General features: G+C 40.4%; 1 protein-coding gene across 11 annotated transcripts in view; it reads left to right on the top strand.

Moving 5' to 3' along the window:
* Positions 1-14,444, top strand: part of tjp1a (tight junction protein 1a) — a 147,741-nt gene that overhangs the window by 120,075 nt on the left and 13,222 nt on the right. For 8 of the 11 annotated variants that reach the window (XM_069190546.1, XM_069190545.1, XM_015343135.2 and 5 more), the window contains 13 exons: positions 2,909-3,048; positions 4,563-4,668; positions 4,933-5,083; positions 6,200-6,308; positions 7,118-7,337; positions 7,781-7,965; positions 8,181-8,276; positions 9,016-9,098; positions 9,551-9,761; positions 10,414-10,514; positions 10,678-11,028; positions 11,491-11,724; positions 12,673-13,569. In XM_069190546.1, the coding sequence (XP_069046647.1) occupies positions 2,909-3,048; positions 4,563-4,668; positions 4,933-5,083; positions 6,200-6,308; positions 7,118-7,337; positions 7,781-7,965; positions 8,181-8,276; positions 9,016-9,098; positions 9,551-9,761; positions 10,414-10,514; positions 10,678-11,028; positions 11,491-11,724; positions 12,673-13,569 (2,884 nt within the window). The remainder of the gene's footprint in view (positions 1-2,908; positions 3,049-4,562; positions 4,669-4,932; positions 5,084-6,199; positions 6,309-7,117; positions 7,338-7,780; positions 7,966-8,180; positions 8,277-9,015; positions 9,099-9,550; positions 9,762-10,413; positions 10,515-10,677; positions 11,029-11,490; positions 11,725-12,672; positions 13,570-14,444) is intronic. The other 3 variants (XM_069190550.1, XM_069190548.1, XM_069190547.1) reach the window with 1 other exon arrangement.

Genomic DNA, 14,444 nt, shown 5'->3' with positions numbered 1-14,444 from the left:
AAGAATCAAATTGTGTGCATCCAGGTGTGAATTGTTCTGTAATCACTTTTTCACCCCGTTGAAGTGTCAAGTGAGTTGGTGCCCGCCTGGTTTCATGTGGGGAGGTTACCATTAATTTGAAGTAAACAAAGTGTTCTGCTTCTGAAATGCATGACCCTTCAAAACAATTTCAGTTTGTTTTTCACAAACATGTTGAGACTGCAGTTTGGAGAATCTAAAGTCGGTTGTTTTAAAAGGAGTAAATGTAAAATTGTTTTCAGCTAGTTTGATACCCAAAACGCTGTTTTCTTTGTGATTCTGTTCCAGACTTCATCTGTCAGTATGTTAACTAAGAGTCAAGTCAGAGTTTAATATGGCAGTGCAGGCTGTACCTCTACATTTCTGCTAAAACGGCTCTTCTGGCCAGTTGATATTGATACTGTGCCAGCTAGCTTTCATGTGACCAGCCTGGAATTTACATTGTTCTTGCAAAAAACAGTAGTACACAGAGAGGGTCTCTGCCACCTGCAGCAATGGGGTGCAGATGTTTGGCGTCTGTGTTTTTTTGAATTGTGCATTTAACTTTGCATAAATAATGTCAGAACATGGTGACATGTTTAATAGAAAGGAAACTATGATAGTGAGGGTATTCAAGTGATACGTGGTTTAGACAATTCAGAGGTTTATAATTAAGCCGATTTTAGTGCAGCACTACTAAATGAGTTAGTTTGTTTTAATGGTACATTCTCTGATCAGCGCAGTAGGTACAGTCCAGATGTATTTGGACGGTGACAGCTGTTTTGCTTCTGTACTCCAGCACATTGGATTTGAAATGAAACAATGACTATGAGGTTAAAGAGCAGAATGTCAGCTTTAATTCATGGGTGTTTCCATCTATATTGGGTGAACTTATAGGAATCGCAGCCCTTTTTATACATAGTCCCCCCATTTCATGGGAATTAAAGTAATTGGACACATTAACAAAATCTTAAATAAAATTTGGCCTGTTTGCAAATCCATTGCAGTTGATGACGTCCCACAGACATCACCAAACGCTGGGTATCTTTCCTGGTGATGCTCTGCCAGGCCTGTAATTTAGCCATTTTCAGTTCTTGCTTGCTTCAGGTGCTTTTTGCTTTCAGTCTTGTCTTCAGTAAGCGAAATGCATGCTCAGTAATATTCGGGTCGGGTGATTGACTTGGCCAGTCAAAAACATTCCACTTTTTGGCCCTGAAGAACTCCATAGTTGCTTTAGCAGTATGTTTGGGGTCATTGTCCTGCTGCAAGGTGAAGTGCCGTCCAATGAGTTTTGAAGCATTTGGTTGGATCTGAGCAGATGAGATGCTTCTGTACTCTTCTGAATTCATCCTGCTGCAGTTACATCATCAATAAGGACAAGTGAGCCAGTTCCACTGGCAGCCATGCATGCCCAAGCCATGACACTGCCTTCACCATGTTTCCCAGATGAGGTGGTATGCTTTGGATCATCAGCAGTTCCATTTTTTCTCCATACTTTTCTCTTTCCATCACTCTGGTACAGGTTAATTTTTCATCTCATCTGTCCATAGGGCTTTGTCCCAAAACTCTAGAGGCTTTTTTATGTACTTTATAGCAATCTGTAACCTGGCCTTTCTTACCAGTGGTTTGCATCTTGTAGCGATCCCTCTGATGTTATGCTGGTGTATTCTTCTCTTTATGGCGAAGAACATCCTGGAGAGTGTTCCTGATCTGTTCAGCAATCGAAAAGGGGTTTTTCCTCCCGATTCAAAGTATTGTTCGCTCATCCACTACTGTGATCTTCTGTGGTCTACCAGGTTGTTTACTATTGCTCAGCTCACTGGTGCCTTCTTGCTTTTTAACAATGTACCAAACAGTTGATTTTGACACCTAATGTTTTGGCTATGTCTCTGATTAATTAATTCTGATTTTTCAGCCTCATGATGGCCAGCTTTAATGGCATTAACTTTTCTTTGGTCCTCATGTTGAGAGACAACGGCAACAGACTCAAGATGCAAATGCCACATCTAGAATCAACTCTAGACCTTTTGTTAGCTCTCTTGTGCATGAACTAATGATGCAACAACACACAACTGGCCAAGAAACAACTTGGCCAGTTGTGCAGCCAATTGTCTAATTACTTTTGGTCCCCAAAAATGGGAGGACTATGTATAAAAAGGGCTGTGGTTACTATATGGTTCACCCAATATAGATGGAAACACCCTTGAATTAAAGCTGACATTCTGCTCTTTAACCTCATAGTCATTGTTTCATTTCAAATCCAATGTGCTGGAGTACAGAGCCAAAGCAACAAAAATTGTCACTGTCCAAATACTTCCGAACTGCACTATATGTATAAGATAGAGCTTGCTTATCTTATTTAGTTACTAGGTTTATAGTTGCTGTGTAGTTTTATCTGATTTGAACACAACTGTGTATAAAAAGGTCACAAAATGTATCATTCTTTTTCCCTTGAGCTCGAGAGTCTAAATTTAGAGGTTAACGGGCACAAAAGCAAAGCGGTAACATTCAGGACTCATTCACATTCACTGTAGGACCACACCCAGTGTGATAATCATCATTTTAATAGCAAATCTTTTGACCGCCCTCCTGTTTCTACTGTTCAACCTTATCTCTCACACCATATCATTTCCTAATAGAATAGTGCTTATTTAAAAAAATGAAATAAGAATGGTCTTTGTTAAAAGGAGGCTTGTCTCAAACTTAGTTAACAGTGCCCCTCTGTGGTATGCTACAGAGCAAGGCTTGTTTTAGAATTTCTTTTAAAATGTTTAATTGTTTTGGATCTTGCCCGTACTGATGCAAAACAGTTTTTATAACACTAGGTTAGTTTCAGAAATGCTGTGATCATCAAACCTTAGTAGTGTTTTTTTTACTCTTATTTTAACAACAATGTATTTTGTTTCTACAGCCTCAGAAGTCGGGATGAAGAGAGAATTTCAAAACCTGGGGCGATATCAACTCCTATTAAAATCGCTGAAGAAGCTGTAATTTCAAAGCCAGTTGAGCAGCCTGTGGTCAAAGAAGAAAAACAGATCCCTCCTCTGCCAGGTCAGGGCAGCTCTGAGCTCATGGCTCAGAGCCTGTTGCGTTTTAAAATAGATGCGTCTAGACTGCTAAGTTTTCCCAGCTTTCCCCTCCCCAGTTTGGAATGCCGAATTCCAGCCTCACCTTCTTGCTTTACATTGAAGTGACACTCGTGCCCTTCCAGCTCACTTGACTGATCAGTCTTCTGTCACTTACTGGCCCTTATTACTGAGACTGCAGGAGTTCCTGAGCCTGGTACAGTTTGTGATAAGGGTTCTGTTTAATGTCGAGGTCCCACAGATGTTTCTTATAAAACAACAGAAATCTAATCACTATCCTGGAGTCCTTGCACTGGCTTCCGGTCAAATTCCGCGTAGACTTTAAAATCCTCATGCTCACCTACAAGGCTTTACATGGCTTGGCACCTCAATACCTGTCTGAACTTTTATCGCCCTACTCCCCACCTCGCAACCTCCGCTCTTCAAATTCTGCCCTCCTTACTGTCCCCCAAGCCCGTCTACATTGTATGGGCGACAGGGCCTTCTCCTGCTATGCCCCCAAGCTCTGGAACTCCTTGCCCAAGGATATTAGAGAGTCACCTTCTCTAAACTCCTTCAAATCCAGACTCAAAACCCTCCTTTTCAGAAAAGCCTTTACTTAACTGGTTCCATTCTTCACCCCTCTGCTCTTCTTAATACCATCTTCCACGGTCTCCTCTATTGTTATTGTTGTATTGTTGTAATTATAATTGTGTCCTGTCTTGTGAAATTTTCTTATTTATTGTTGTAGTCTTCTTATTTATTGTTATTGTCATCCTGTAAAGCGCTTTGAGAAGCCACCTTTAAAGGCGCTATATAAAATAAAGTTTATTATTATTATTATTATTATTATTATTATTATTATTATTATTATTATTATTATTATTATTACTTAATTAGGGGTTGGCTTGTTTGCTGTACTAAGTAATTCTAAAAAGATTAATAAAAAAACGTATCCTGTTAGGCACTAAATTAGGTTTCTTTTAGTCAGTAGCTGCATTAAATTTTTTTCCTTAAAACTTAATTACTGTATGCATCTGTATTGACACATCACTATATATATTGTGCATCACTTTATTCCAGAGTACAGTAGTTGTAACTTCAAGACTGGAATGTCAGAATGAGGTCAAGTTTCATACTTGTCTAATTACTTTTTAAATGTTTTTGCTAGACGTTATTTTTCTTCATTGTTTTGTTTTTTCAAGATCCTTGGATCTGTTAGCTACTATTAAATGAGTTAGTTTGGTTATAGCTTCCTCTTGGTTGTAACATTCCTTGCATTTCTCCATTTATCCTTAAACATTTTAGTGAAGAAGGCATGCATATTTGCTGGGTTTTTTTGCAAATATTTGAAAAGACATGCAAAACTGTCAGTAATTACTTTGTGCTAAACATAATTTAATTTGAAAATAAGCGCAGCATCTAGTCTGGTAGCAAATGCTCACGTGTTGTGCACAAGGGGTATGGATCAATTTCTGACTGTCTTGTCTGTGTGCTCAGAGCCGAAGCCTGTGTACGCTCAGCCTGGCCAGCCGGATGTCGATCTCCCTGTGAGCCCCTCGGATGCCCCTATCCCCAATGCAGCACATGACGATGGCATGCTCCGGTACGCTGCTTTCCTTTGATTGGGAAAATAAGTGGCATATTATCAATGTCTCTCATCAATGTTTTTTACCCTTTTCAACTTAAAGCAAATAAGATGTGGTGCTTCTCCATTTTGCAGGCAAATACTTCCCATTCCATCAGATGCATTTAATGGCCAAACATTTCTGCAGTATGGGAATTCGTTGAACACATTGCCACCGTGAAGACGCATTTGTAATTCTGCTGCATTCTTTCTGTAATCTAACCCAATCTTTTTTCCTTTTAGACCAAGCATGAAGCTCGTGAAGTTTAAGAAGGGGGAGAGTGTGGGGTTGCGCCTGGCGGGGGGCAATGACGTGGGGATATTCGTGGCTGGTGTGCTGGAAGACAGTCCTGCTGCGAAAGAAGGCTTGGAGGAGGGCGATCAGATACTCAGGGTGAGGAACAGGCATTGTGTCTAGAATATAGACTTGGTCTCGGTAGGCCTCTAAGTCTGATTAAGACTAGCAGGGTGAAGCTTTGAAGATACAGAAAAACAATGAAAGCGGGTGTAATGAAAATGCACTAGGAGCATTCTGAAGCATTTCAAGACAAGATGATATATTGCTGGCAATCAGTGGCCAGAGAATGATGGCAACCCTTTTAGTTTTATGTAATAAGACATTACTAAAAAGTAGGAACTACTGTTACCTTACTAACTTATTTGGTAAATGTTATCCAAAGTGGCTAATGTGTGCCCATTTATACAGTTTGGTATGTTTACCAGTACAGGGTGAAAAGTACCTTGCTCAAGCTGTGCCCTACTTGGGATTTGAACCCATGACCTTTCAGTGATGAGAATGGAGCACTAACCATTAGCCCACACTGCTGCCTCGTGTTGTCCACTCTGCTATTTATTTGGATTTCTTATGTGCATCTAGAATAAAAGCTTAGGATTATAGCTTCATTTCTCCTCAGCACAGTGCATTTGTATGAGTTGTGCAGTTGTGAAGTAGAGTGGTTATGCCAGTGAAGCTGATGCAGGTTCCAAGGTAGTTTTTCCAAGAAGCTTTATGTATACCTGTACCAATCTACAGTCTGCTTTAATTTCAGAAGTTTGGTAGTTTTATTATTTTTCCAAAGAAGTATGTTTGCCACTGCTAATTATTTTGAAAATCATATGAAGCAGCTAACAAGCAAATACAGATGGGTCTGCACTGATTTCCCGAAGCATTTCTGCCTATTTTCAGCCCTGTCATACTCATGTTAACAGCTGAAGAACTTGAATGTTCTGTAAATACTGTTTTCAGGATATTACTTCACATGTTGTTTTGTTCTCAAGGCCTGCAAAAATGTATGTTTCCTAGTCTTATTCTTTTCAAGATAAAGATCAGCATTGTAACCTCGAGTTAAAGAAATGATGTCAGTTAATGGCTTCATTTGTATTTTTTATAATCCCACTTTCTTTTCAAAAATAAGCATTTTATAATCCTACTGGGGAAAGGACACAAGGAAACAATGAAACGTGGAGTGAACTGTAACATAGTGCCAGCTCTGTTCTTTGTTTTCTTTAGGTAAACAATGTTGACTTCGCAAATATAATCAGAGAGGAGGCAGTTCTGTTTCTCCTTGATCTTCCCAGAGGTGAAGAGGTGACCATTTTGGCTCAGAAAAAGAAAGACGGTGAGTAAGATCTATTATTTCTTATAAAAAGCTGCGCCCTGTTTCAGATGTTCTGACTCTCTAGAACAGATCGTTTTCTGGAAATGCAAACATGAATTTATGAAGTCTTATTATCTATTTGATACGTTGGTTTATTATTTTTCTGGCAGCTTCGCTATATTTGCCATCAGTACTCCTTATATCCACATACTCCTCAGTTAGAGGATTAAACAAGAATTGCTTATTAGTGTCGAAGAAAAGTCTTCACTCAGGTTAGGTGTGGTCAAGCCGAGTCCTTTATTCATGCGCATGAGGAGGATAGATCATGCAGATCTGAAAAAATCTAACTCCCCGAGATGATAAATGCAATAAGTTTAATACAGCAGACTCGCACAGGAAAGCAAGTTTCCATATTAGGAGATGTTTTTTCTCTCTACAAACATTTCTTTGTAACTGACCACGTTCTTCTTAAGAAGCAGTTCTACCTTGCATACAGACAAAAGGAAGTATAAAAATAAAAGGTGTGAAATGAGCTAGACATTCTGCAGTTTGTAATATCAATGTCAAAAGGTCAAATAATATGCTTGAATTATCTTTTTATACTGTTGCTAAGCAAAAGGCAAATGAGCTAATAAAAAGTCACTATTTTATATACTTAAAAAAAAAGGCAAATGCTAAAATTCTTCCTCATTAGCAATGGTATGTTGGTGTTGCTGATGTTTACTGTAAAAACTATCTCACAGGCATCCTGATATGGTACTTGTACCACAGTTGCTCGGCACATAACAGCTTTCTAAGACCTATTTCTATTTGTTGTTTCTAAATTGTAGTTTACAGAAGAATAGTAGAGTCGGATGTAGGGGATTCTTTCTACATCAGGACCCACTTTGAATATGAAAAAGAGTCTCCTTACGGACTGAGTTTCAACAAGGGAGAGGTGTTCCGTGTGGTTGATACTCTGTATAATGGAAAGCTGGGCTCGTGGCTGGCAATACGCATTGGCAAAAACCACCAGGAAGTTGAAAGAGGAATCATTCCTAACAAAAACAGGTGTGTATGTGCTAAGAAACAAATGCAACTTCTCTGTTTTTTTATGTTGTCCCAATTACATGACAGTCTGTTTGGTCTCAATCCTTTGATTATGCTTACCAGTCTTGTTAAACTGTCATTTCTTTGTCTTAGTATTGACGTAACCTCCAGGGTAAAAACAGTGGGAACTCATTGTTTTCTGTTACCAATCATTTAATCATCCTTAGTTTCTTTCTACAGTATAAAATTAATAACAGTATGCAGTGTGGATACCCATTAAGTCCTAAACCGATATTAGCAAAATAATATGTACACAAGCTACAGTAATTTGTTTAGTCTGTTTCCATGAAACCCATGAAAATGCCTAAACACAGCTCTTTTGGAACATGCTTTTGGAGATGGAAGGATCACCCTTCTTTATATTTAATGCATTTGTCTGTCTTTTTGCTCTGATGTGCATGAAGAGCTGAGCAGCTGTCCAGCGTTCAGTACACGCTTCCCAAGACGGCGGGAGGGGACCGTGCGGACTTCTGGCGATTCCGTGGCCTTCGCAGTTCCAAGAGGAACCTCAGGAAAAGTCGTGAGGACCTTTCTGCACAGCCTGTTCAGACCAAGTTCCCGGCTTACGAGCGGGTCGTGCTCCGAGAAGGTAAAGGCGGAAAATATCCATGATGGTTACATATCAAAAAGTTCTTCAAAGATCAAAACAATTTGACCTCAGTTCAGTCCCCCATTTCTGCATCTGATGGGGTCGGGTCTTGGAGAGTGTTCATATCCGATGATAGTTTCTGATATTTGCTCGTCAAGTGTTAATGTATTTCTGTTGAATGCGACATGTGTTATAATGTCCTGTCCTGTGTTCAGCTGGGTTCCTCCGGCCAGTGGTTATCTTTGGCCCCATTGCTGACGTGGCTCGTGAGAAGCTGGCCAGGGAGGAGCCTGAAATATTTGAGCTGGCAAGTGAGTATGTCACATCTAATTTTTATGGAGTAATGGTAAAAAAAACATAAGACAAGATGTGTGTAATTTCAGTCAATACTTGTCATTTCTGAATAAATAGTACTCATTGTGGAGTGTGGCCTCTTATTTAAATTTGTTGTAAAAATAGCATTACAGACGAGTTGCCGGCAGTACTGTGACAACTACTCACAGCTGTTTTTGCCTTTTTTAACAAATATGTAAAGTGTTTATACTGAAAAATGAAAAGGGTTTTTTGCAGTTCTATATTGCCTTTCAAAAGGTGCATAGTTAATTTAATCATATCAAGCTTTCAGTGATAATTGTTTTAAAATTGTATCCTTTTAGGGTGATTATTTGCTAAAATTAAATCTAGAAAAATGTTATTCTTACTCTAGGGAGATATTACATTGCTTCCATCAACTTTCTCAAGCTGTGACTTTTTTCAATTTTGAGTTAGTTTTTCTCAGTATTTAAGATCAGCTGTAAATAGATGGTTGTCCTGAAAAGCAAACCACTCGATAACTTATACAGTTAGTCAATACTAATGTCCTTATAGTATGACAAACATACAATTGATTTTTTTAATACTTAAATAACAAGATAATTCTTAAAATTCTATGCAAACTCCCTACTTAACTTAATAATTAACTTGTCGACACAACTGGGGTTTGTGCACAGCGCCAATTTGTCTTGGGAGAAAAATAGTTTGAAGTTAAGGAAATGCTTCTGTTCTTTGCAGAGAGTGAACCGAGGGACGCAGGAACTGATCAGAGAAGTTCTGGCATCATACGTCTCCACACTATAAAACAGATCATTGACAGAGTGAGTGTCGCTGCAGTTAGGCCCAAGACACCTTGCAGACTATTGCTGTGAAAAAGTGCTAGAGATCACAATATTACATACAAAATGTTATATTGGGGTTATGGAAAAATTGAATCATATTGGGGGGGGGGGGATGGATTTACACTTTCATTAAAAAAGTAGGACACTGCATTAGAAATCTTGAATTTTAGTGCTATGTAGTCACATCTATAAATACATTTTTACAACACTTTCACAGTAATAAACGAGTCTGACCTTCTGTGAATTTAAATGTACTCAGTGATTTTCACTTAAATTGCATTATAATTGTTCAATGAGGAAAATATACACTTTGGCTGTAGTATTTTGCTTTTTACCCTTTTGATGTCATATTTGTATAGTTATTAATCTTAAATACAGTATTGTGAAAAAATGTTTTGCTCTTCCTAATGCTGATTTGTTTTATTTTATAGGATAAGCATGCAGTGTTGGACATCACCCCCAATGCAGTGGACAGGCTGAACTATGCTCAGTGGTATCCAATTGTAGTGTTCCTGAACCCAGATAGTAAGCAGGGAGTTAAAAACATGAGAACGAGGCTGTGCCCAGAATCAAGAAAGAGCGCCAGGAAGCTTTATGAACGTGCCCTTAAGCTGAGGAAAAACAACCACCATCTTTTCACAAGTAAGTGGGTAGGGGCTCATCAATATAGTCAAGGAAAGGGGAATGTGTTCTCTCCATTAGTGCGTTGTACAGACACATTATTTCTTGGACTGTACAATGACATGCCTCTTCAAGATTGCTTAGCTACACTCTCTGAGAGTTCATTATGCATTCTGCGCACGCTGAGCACTGTGTGAAATGTGGCATGTTCCTAATTATTGGAGTCTGCCAGGGAAACAAAACTCTTCTTCCAGAACTGGCGCTCTGAACTGCTGTGTGACACAGGCTGAAGTGGCAAATGTTATTTTTAGAACATCCTTATCGTTTCAGTTCTTGTTAAAAGGGGACGGCACCAATAAATGGATTCGGTGATTATTAGATTTTTCCTGAGCCCTTGGCCCCTAAAGATGCTATCTACACAGAGAGGTTATGAAATTTAAAAGGTCATGAAATGGGATGTGTTAGGCTCCTTAATCTAGGGGAAGAAAATTTTCTGTTCATCTTATCCACGTAGTCAAGCTTTAGTTTCACATTTAGTCAGATGGAAATGTAACTCTGTCAGTGCTATAATAAATATTATATTAAATAACCGTGATATAATATTAAATATTATGAGTTCTGACATTCTCATTATTGTATGATCTTTTCTTATTTCCTGTCTGGTGTTTTTCAGCTACTATCAATATGAATTCTATGAACGATGGATGGTATGGAGCACTAAAGGAGACTGTACAGCAGCAGCAGAACCAGTTGGTATGGGTCTCGGAAGGCAAGGTGAGCATGTACTTTCGGGGTTACAAGAGAAATCTTCAAAAACAAGTTTAGTAAGCATCCAGTTTTTTGTAACAAGTTGTAAAACACGTTCTACAGTATGTCCTGATCATTATGTTCCATGATCCATGCCTGTTTCCATCTTGGTTTCCTCTCTCGCTCTTAGGCGGATGGTGCTCCTGATGACGACCTGGACTTGCACGATGACCGGCTGTCCTACCTTTCCGCCCCGGGAAGCGAGTACTCCATGTACAGCACTGACAGTCGGCACACGTCTGACTACGAGGACACGGACACTGAGGGAGGTGCCTACACCGACCAAGAGCTGGACGAGACTCTCAACGACGAAGTGGGGCCGCCAGCCGAGCCAGCCATTACCAGATCTTCGGAGCCGGTGCGTGATGATCCGTCTGTTCTCCAGGATCCTCAGGGATACCCATCTTACCAGCACTCAGTGCAGGCTGATGTGCCCAACCGGATAGACCCAGCAGGATTCAAGATGCCAGCACCACAGCAGGTAACGAGAGCCTCAGTAGTTGAATATATAGTTGAAATATTTCAGTAGGAAGATGTGAAAAAATACTTTTTGTAGTTTGTCAAAGAACTTGGAATTACATTGACTGCCTGACAACTGTCTCTACATAATGTTTATTGTACTGTTGCTGGAAGATTTAGTGATATTTGTCTCTACGGACTTTGGTTGTAGTTTTTATTTTAAATTAAATCCGATACCAGAAATGATCATGTGCTAACCAAATTATAATATTGCATTTATACTTTATACTGTATGCTGTTATTACATTTAGTTGTTATTAGTAAAGAGATTTTTTTTGTAGATAAATTTTTTATTCGTTATCTAATCTAATGGAACATGAATTGATGCAGTTTCTCAATTTCAAACAGCAGTTTGTTTAAAAAAAAATTGTGCTGCTGCATTACGCCAGTAATGTATTAAACAATCTTAAACACTACTTCACAGAAAACAGAGGCTGTTCCCGCCATGCCTAACCTACCCCATCAACCTGAGCCTATTGCTGTTGTGACAGCGCCATCTGCTGTTGACCACTCTGTATATGCACCTGAGGAGCCTCCTGCTGCTCCTCTCAGCAGCTACAGCCCCCAGGCTGGTCCACTTAGGAAGCCTGCCCCTGAGCTAGCTCAGGCAATGCCAAATGATCCCCATCAATCTGGACTGCCCATTACAGAACCAAAGGTACCAGTGCTACCCCCCTCTCTTCAGATGCTGCCTCTTGCCATGCTTACACTCTTCACACCTCGTGCATGAACTTTTTATCTGCCTACCTTCTTGAATGCTTTTGAGAACAGAAACACTATGCTTGGAAAAACTTCTGCTGCATCTTCACACACAAGAAAAAGAGCTTTTCACAGTTGCTTGTTTATTTTGCATGGTTAAAAATGTTTTTTTTTCTTCCGGGGAGGGGGGGGGGGGAATAGGATGACTTAACTGTCAACAGCTTCACTGACTTGACTCTGAAGCTGCACATTCTGTGATAATGAATCTTATAAAGTACCTCTAGTGCGTACCTGCAGCCTGATTTGTAGCCAATACAATTGGATCCATATTAGGATCTCTTAATGGATAAAGGAGGGATGACTGGCTAAAAGTGGCATGTTAAAATTAAATGCTGTATTTCAATCAAGATATTGAGATCAGTTTTTTTTTATCCAAATGATTGAAAGGCTACTTATCAGATTCCATGTATTTAACAAAAACTGTTGAAATGTCTAAAAAGGTAAGTAATGCCTTGTTTACCTTCTGAGATGGTAGTGTATCCAAAACATTTACATATTTTATGTTAGATATGCAGATGTTGTACAGTGCTGTCCTGCTGAAAAGCATTTGGAGAAAGTTTCAGAATTGATCAAATAGAATTTGAAAAAAATGTATAGAGGGTGCTTGCAATAGTGTGTTTTCTGCAATAGTGTGGTACTGAAACAGAAGAATTTGCCTTAATTTAATTGGGCTTAAACATTCTGTAGTTGCTGCCTCTGTTCTGGGTTTCCCACTGTGGCTACTTTCAAGCCTTGTGTGTGTGTTTTTTCTGTAATCCGTGGCTAAAGCTGTACCTGTTTTAAATTGAATTATAAAGATTTTAAGATTGTTTTGTGTTTTCATGTTTTTTTTTCTCTTTTTCAACAGATGTTTAAGAAAGATCTTTATGGTATGGAAGAGCCAGCAAGGCAGAATCATGGCATGAAGCAGCCCGTCGTAGGCCATCCCATGCAGAGATATGACAAAGAACAACCTCTGAACTACGAGCCACAGCCTCAGTACCAGGATGAACAGCCATACAGAGATTACGATCATCCGCCATACAGATACGATTCTGCGGGCAATTACATGGAACCAAAGTCTCGCAGCTATGACTCGCACCTACACTATGAAAACCGAGTGCCTCACTACGACGATCAGTGGTCACACTATGATCAAAACCCTCCTCAGGCTTATACGGCCCGAACTCCGTACGAGAACCAGCACCCCCAGAGCTATGAACCTAGGCCCCCCTATGAGGAGAGTGCAGAGCGTGAGTACAGCCCCACTCAGCCTCGTTATGAAGAGTCACCCACTGTAGGATATGATAGTCGGCCGCGCTATGAGCCACCAGCAAAAAGCTACGGCAAGCCTCTTCAGCCACGTTACGAAGAGCAGCCTCCCGTTGGCTATGAAGCGCGCCCCAGGTATGAGCCTGAGCCGCATGCCTTCCCCCCTCCTGTCTCCCGGTCGCCCGAACCCAAGCAGTACTACGACCCTCAGGTCAGGCCCTATGCTCAAGGGCCCCAGCGGCCGTATAAATTAGGACAGTACGAGCCTCCGCTAAATGCAGAGCCTCCCCTGCCGCCACCGCCACAGGTGCAGCCTAAATCAGAAGTTCCACCTGTGTCCAGTAAACCGCTGCCCCCGCCACCGGCAGCTGACCAGGATGACGACCCAGCCATGAAGCCGCAGTCGGTGCTCACCAGAGTCAAGATGTTTGAGAACAAGAGGTCAGCATCTGTGGACCGGGCCAGGGAGGCTGGGGACTCTGCTGTCATCAAGGTGGGTAGCAACCACATGGCATCTCTAAAACTCGATAGTTGTTTCTATCAGACTTTTCATGAGCTAGCTTAAGGCAATCAGACGGAATACTTTGTTTTTCTATCTGGATGCTATGTAGAGATGTAAAGGAGATCGTGTTGGGATGTTTTTATTGTACTTTTATATGCATACCTTAACCCAAAACATCTGTCGGAAGCTAATCTACTCAGAGTGGTAACAGATTGTGATTTTTACTGCTCTTAGTCTAAGCAAATGCAAAGGATGAATTAGAAACATTGGAACATTTTTGTTGAACTCAGGGGCTATAAGTGTTCTCGTGCTCTTTGATCTTAGTGTGGCTTTTGATATTCTAAATCATTCAGTATTTACAGTATAGATGGCTTTCCCATTCACGTGTCAGCTGTAGTCAGGATTCTGGGAGTCACACTTGAACCTCTTTTTTTATTCACCTTAGAAATATTGCCCACATAAAGCAATTTCTATCAATGTCTGATGCCGAGTTCTTGAATCATGCATTTATAATAATAATAATTGCTTACACTTATATAGTCAGGACCTCGGTTTTACGTCTCATCTGAAGGACGGCGCCTGTTTACAGTATAGTGTCCTCGTCACTATACTGGGGCATTAGGACCCACGTGGACCACAGGATGAACGCCCCCTGATTTCCCCACTAACAACTTCCAGCACTTTTTTCTTAGTTTTTCCCAGGAGGTCTCCCATCCAGGTACTGGCCGGGCTCACCTGCTGAGCTACTGTGGGTTGCCAGTTGTGAGTTGCAGAATGATATGGCTGCTGGCATCAAGGCTTGAGTTTTGTAACTCGGGGCTCCCTGACACTCTCCTCTCTCAGTTCCAATGTGTCCAAAACTCTAC

This window comes from Lepisosteus oculatus, chromosome 5 (genome assembly GCF_040954835.1).
Source record: "Lepisosteus oculatus isolate fLepOcu1 chromosome 5, fLepOcu1.hap2, whole genome shotgun sequence".
NCBI lineage: Eukaryota > Metazoa > Chordata > Actinopteri > Semionotiformes > Lepisosteidae > Lepisosteus > Lepisosteus oculatus.
Note: the sequence above shows the minus strand (reverse complement) of the source record. Positions and strands in the feature narration are given on the sequence as shown.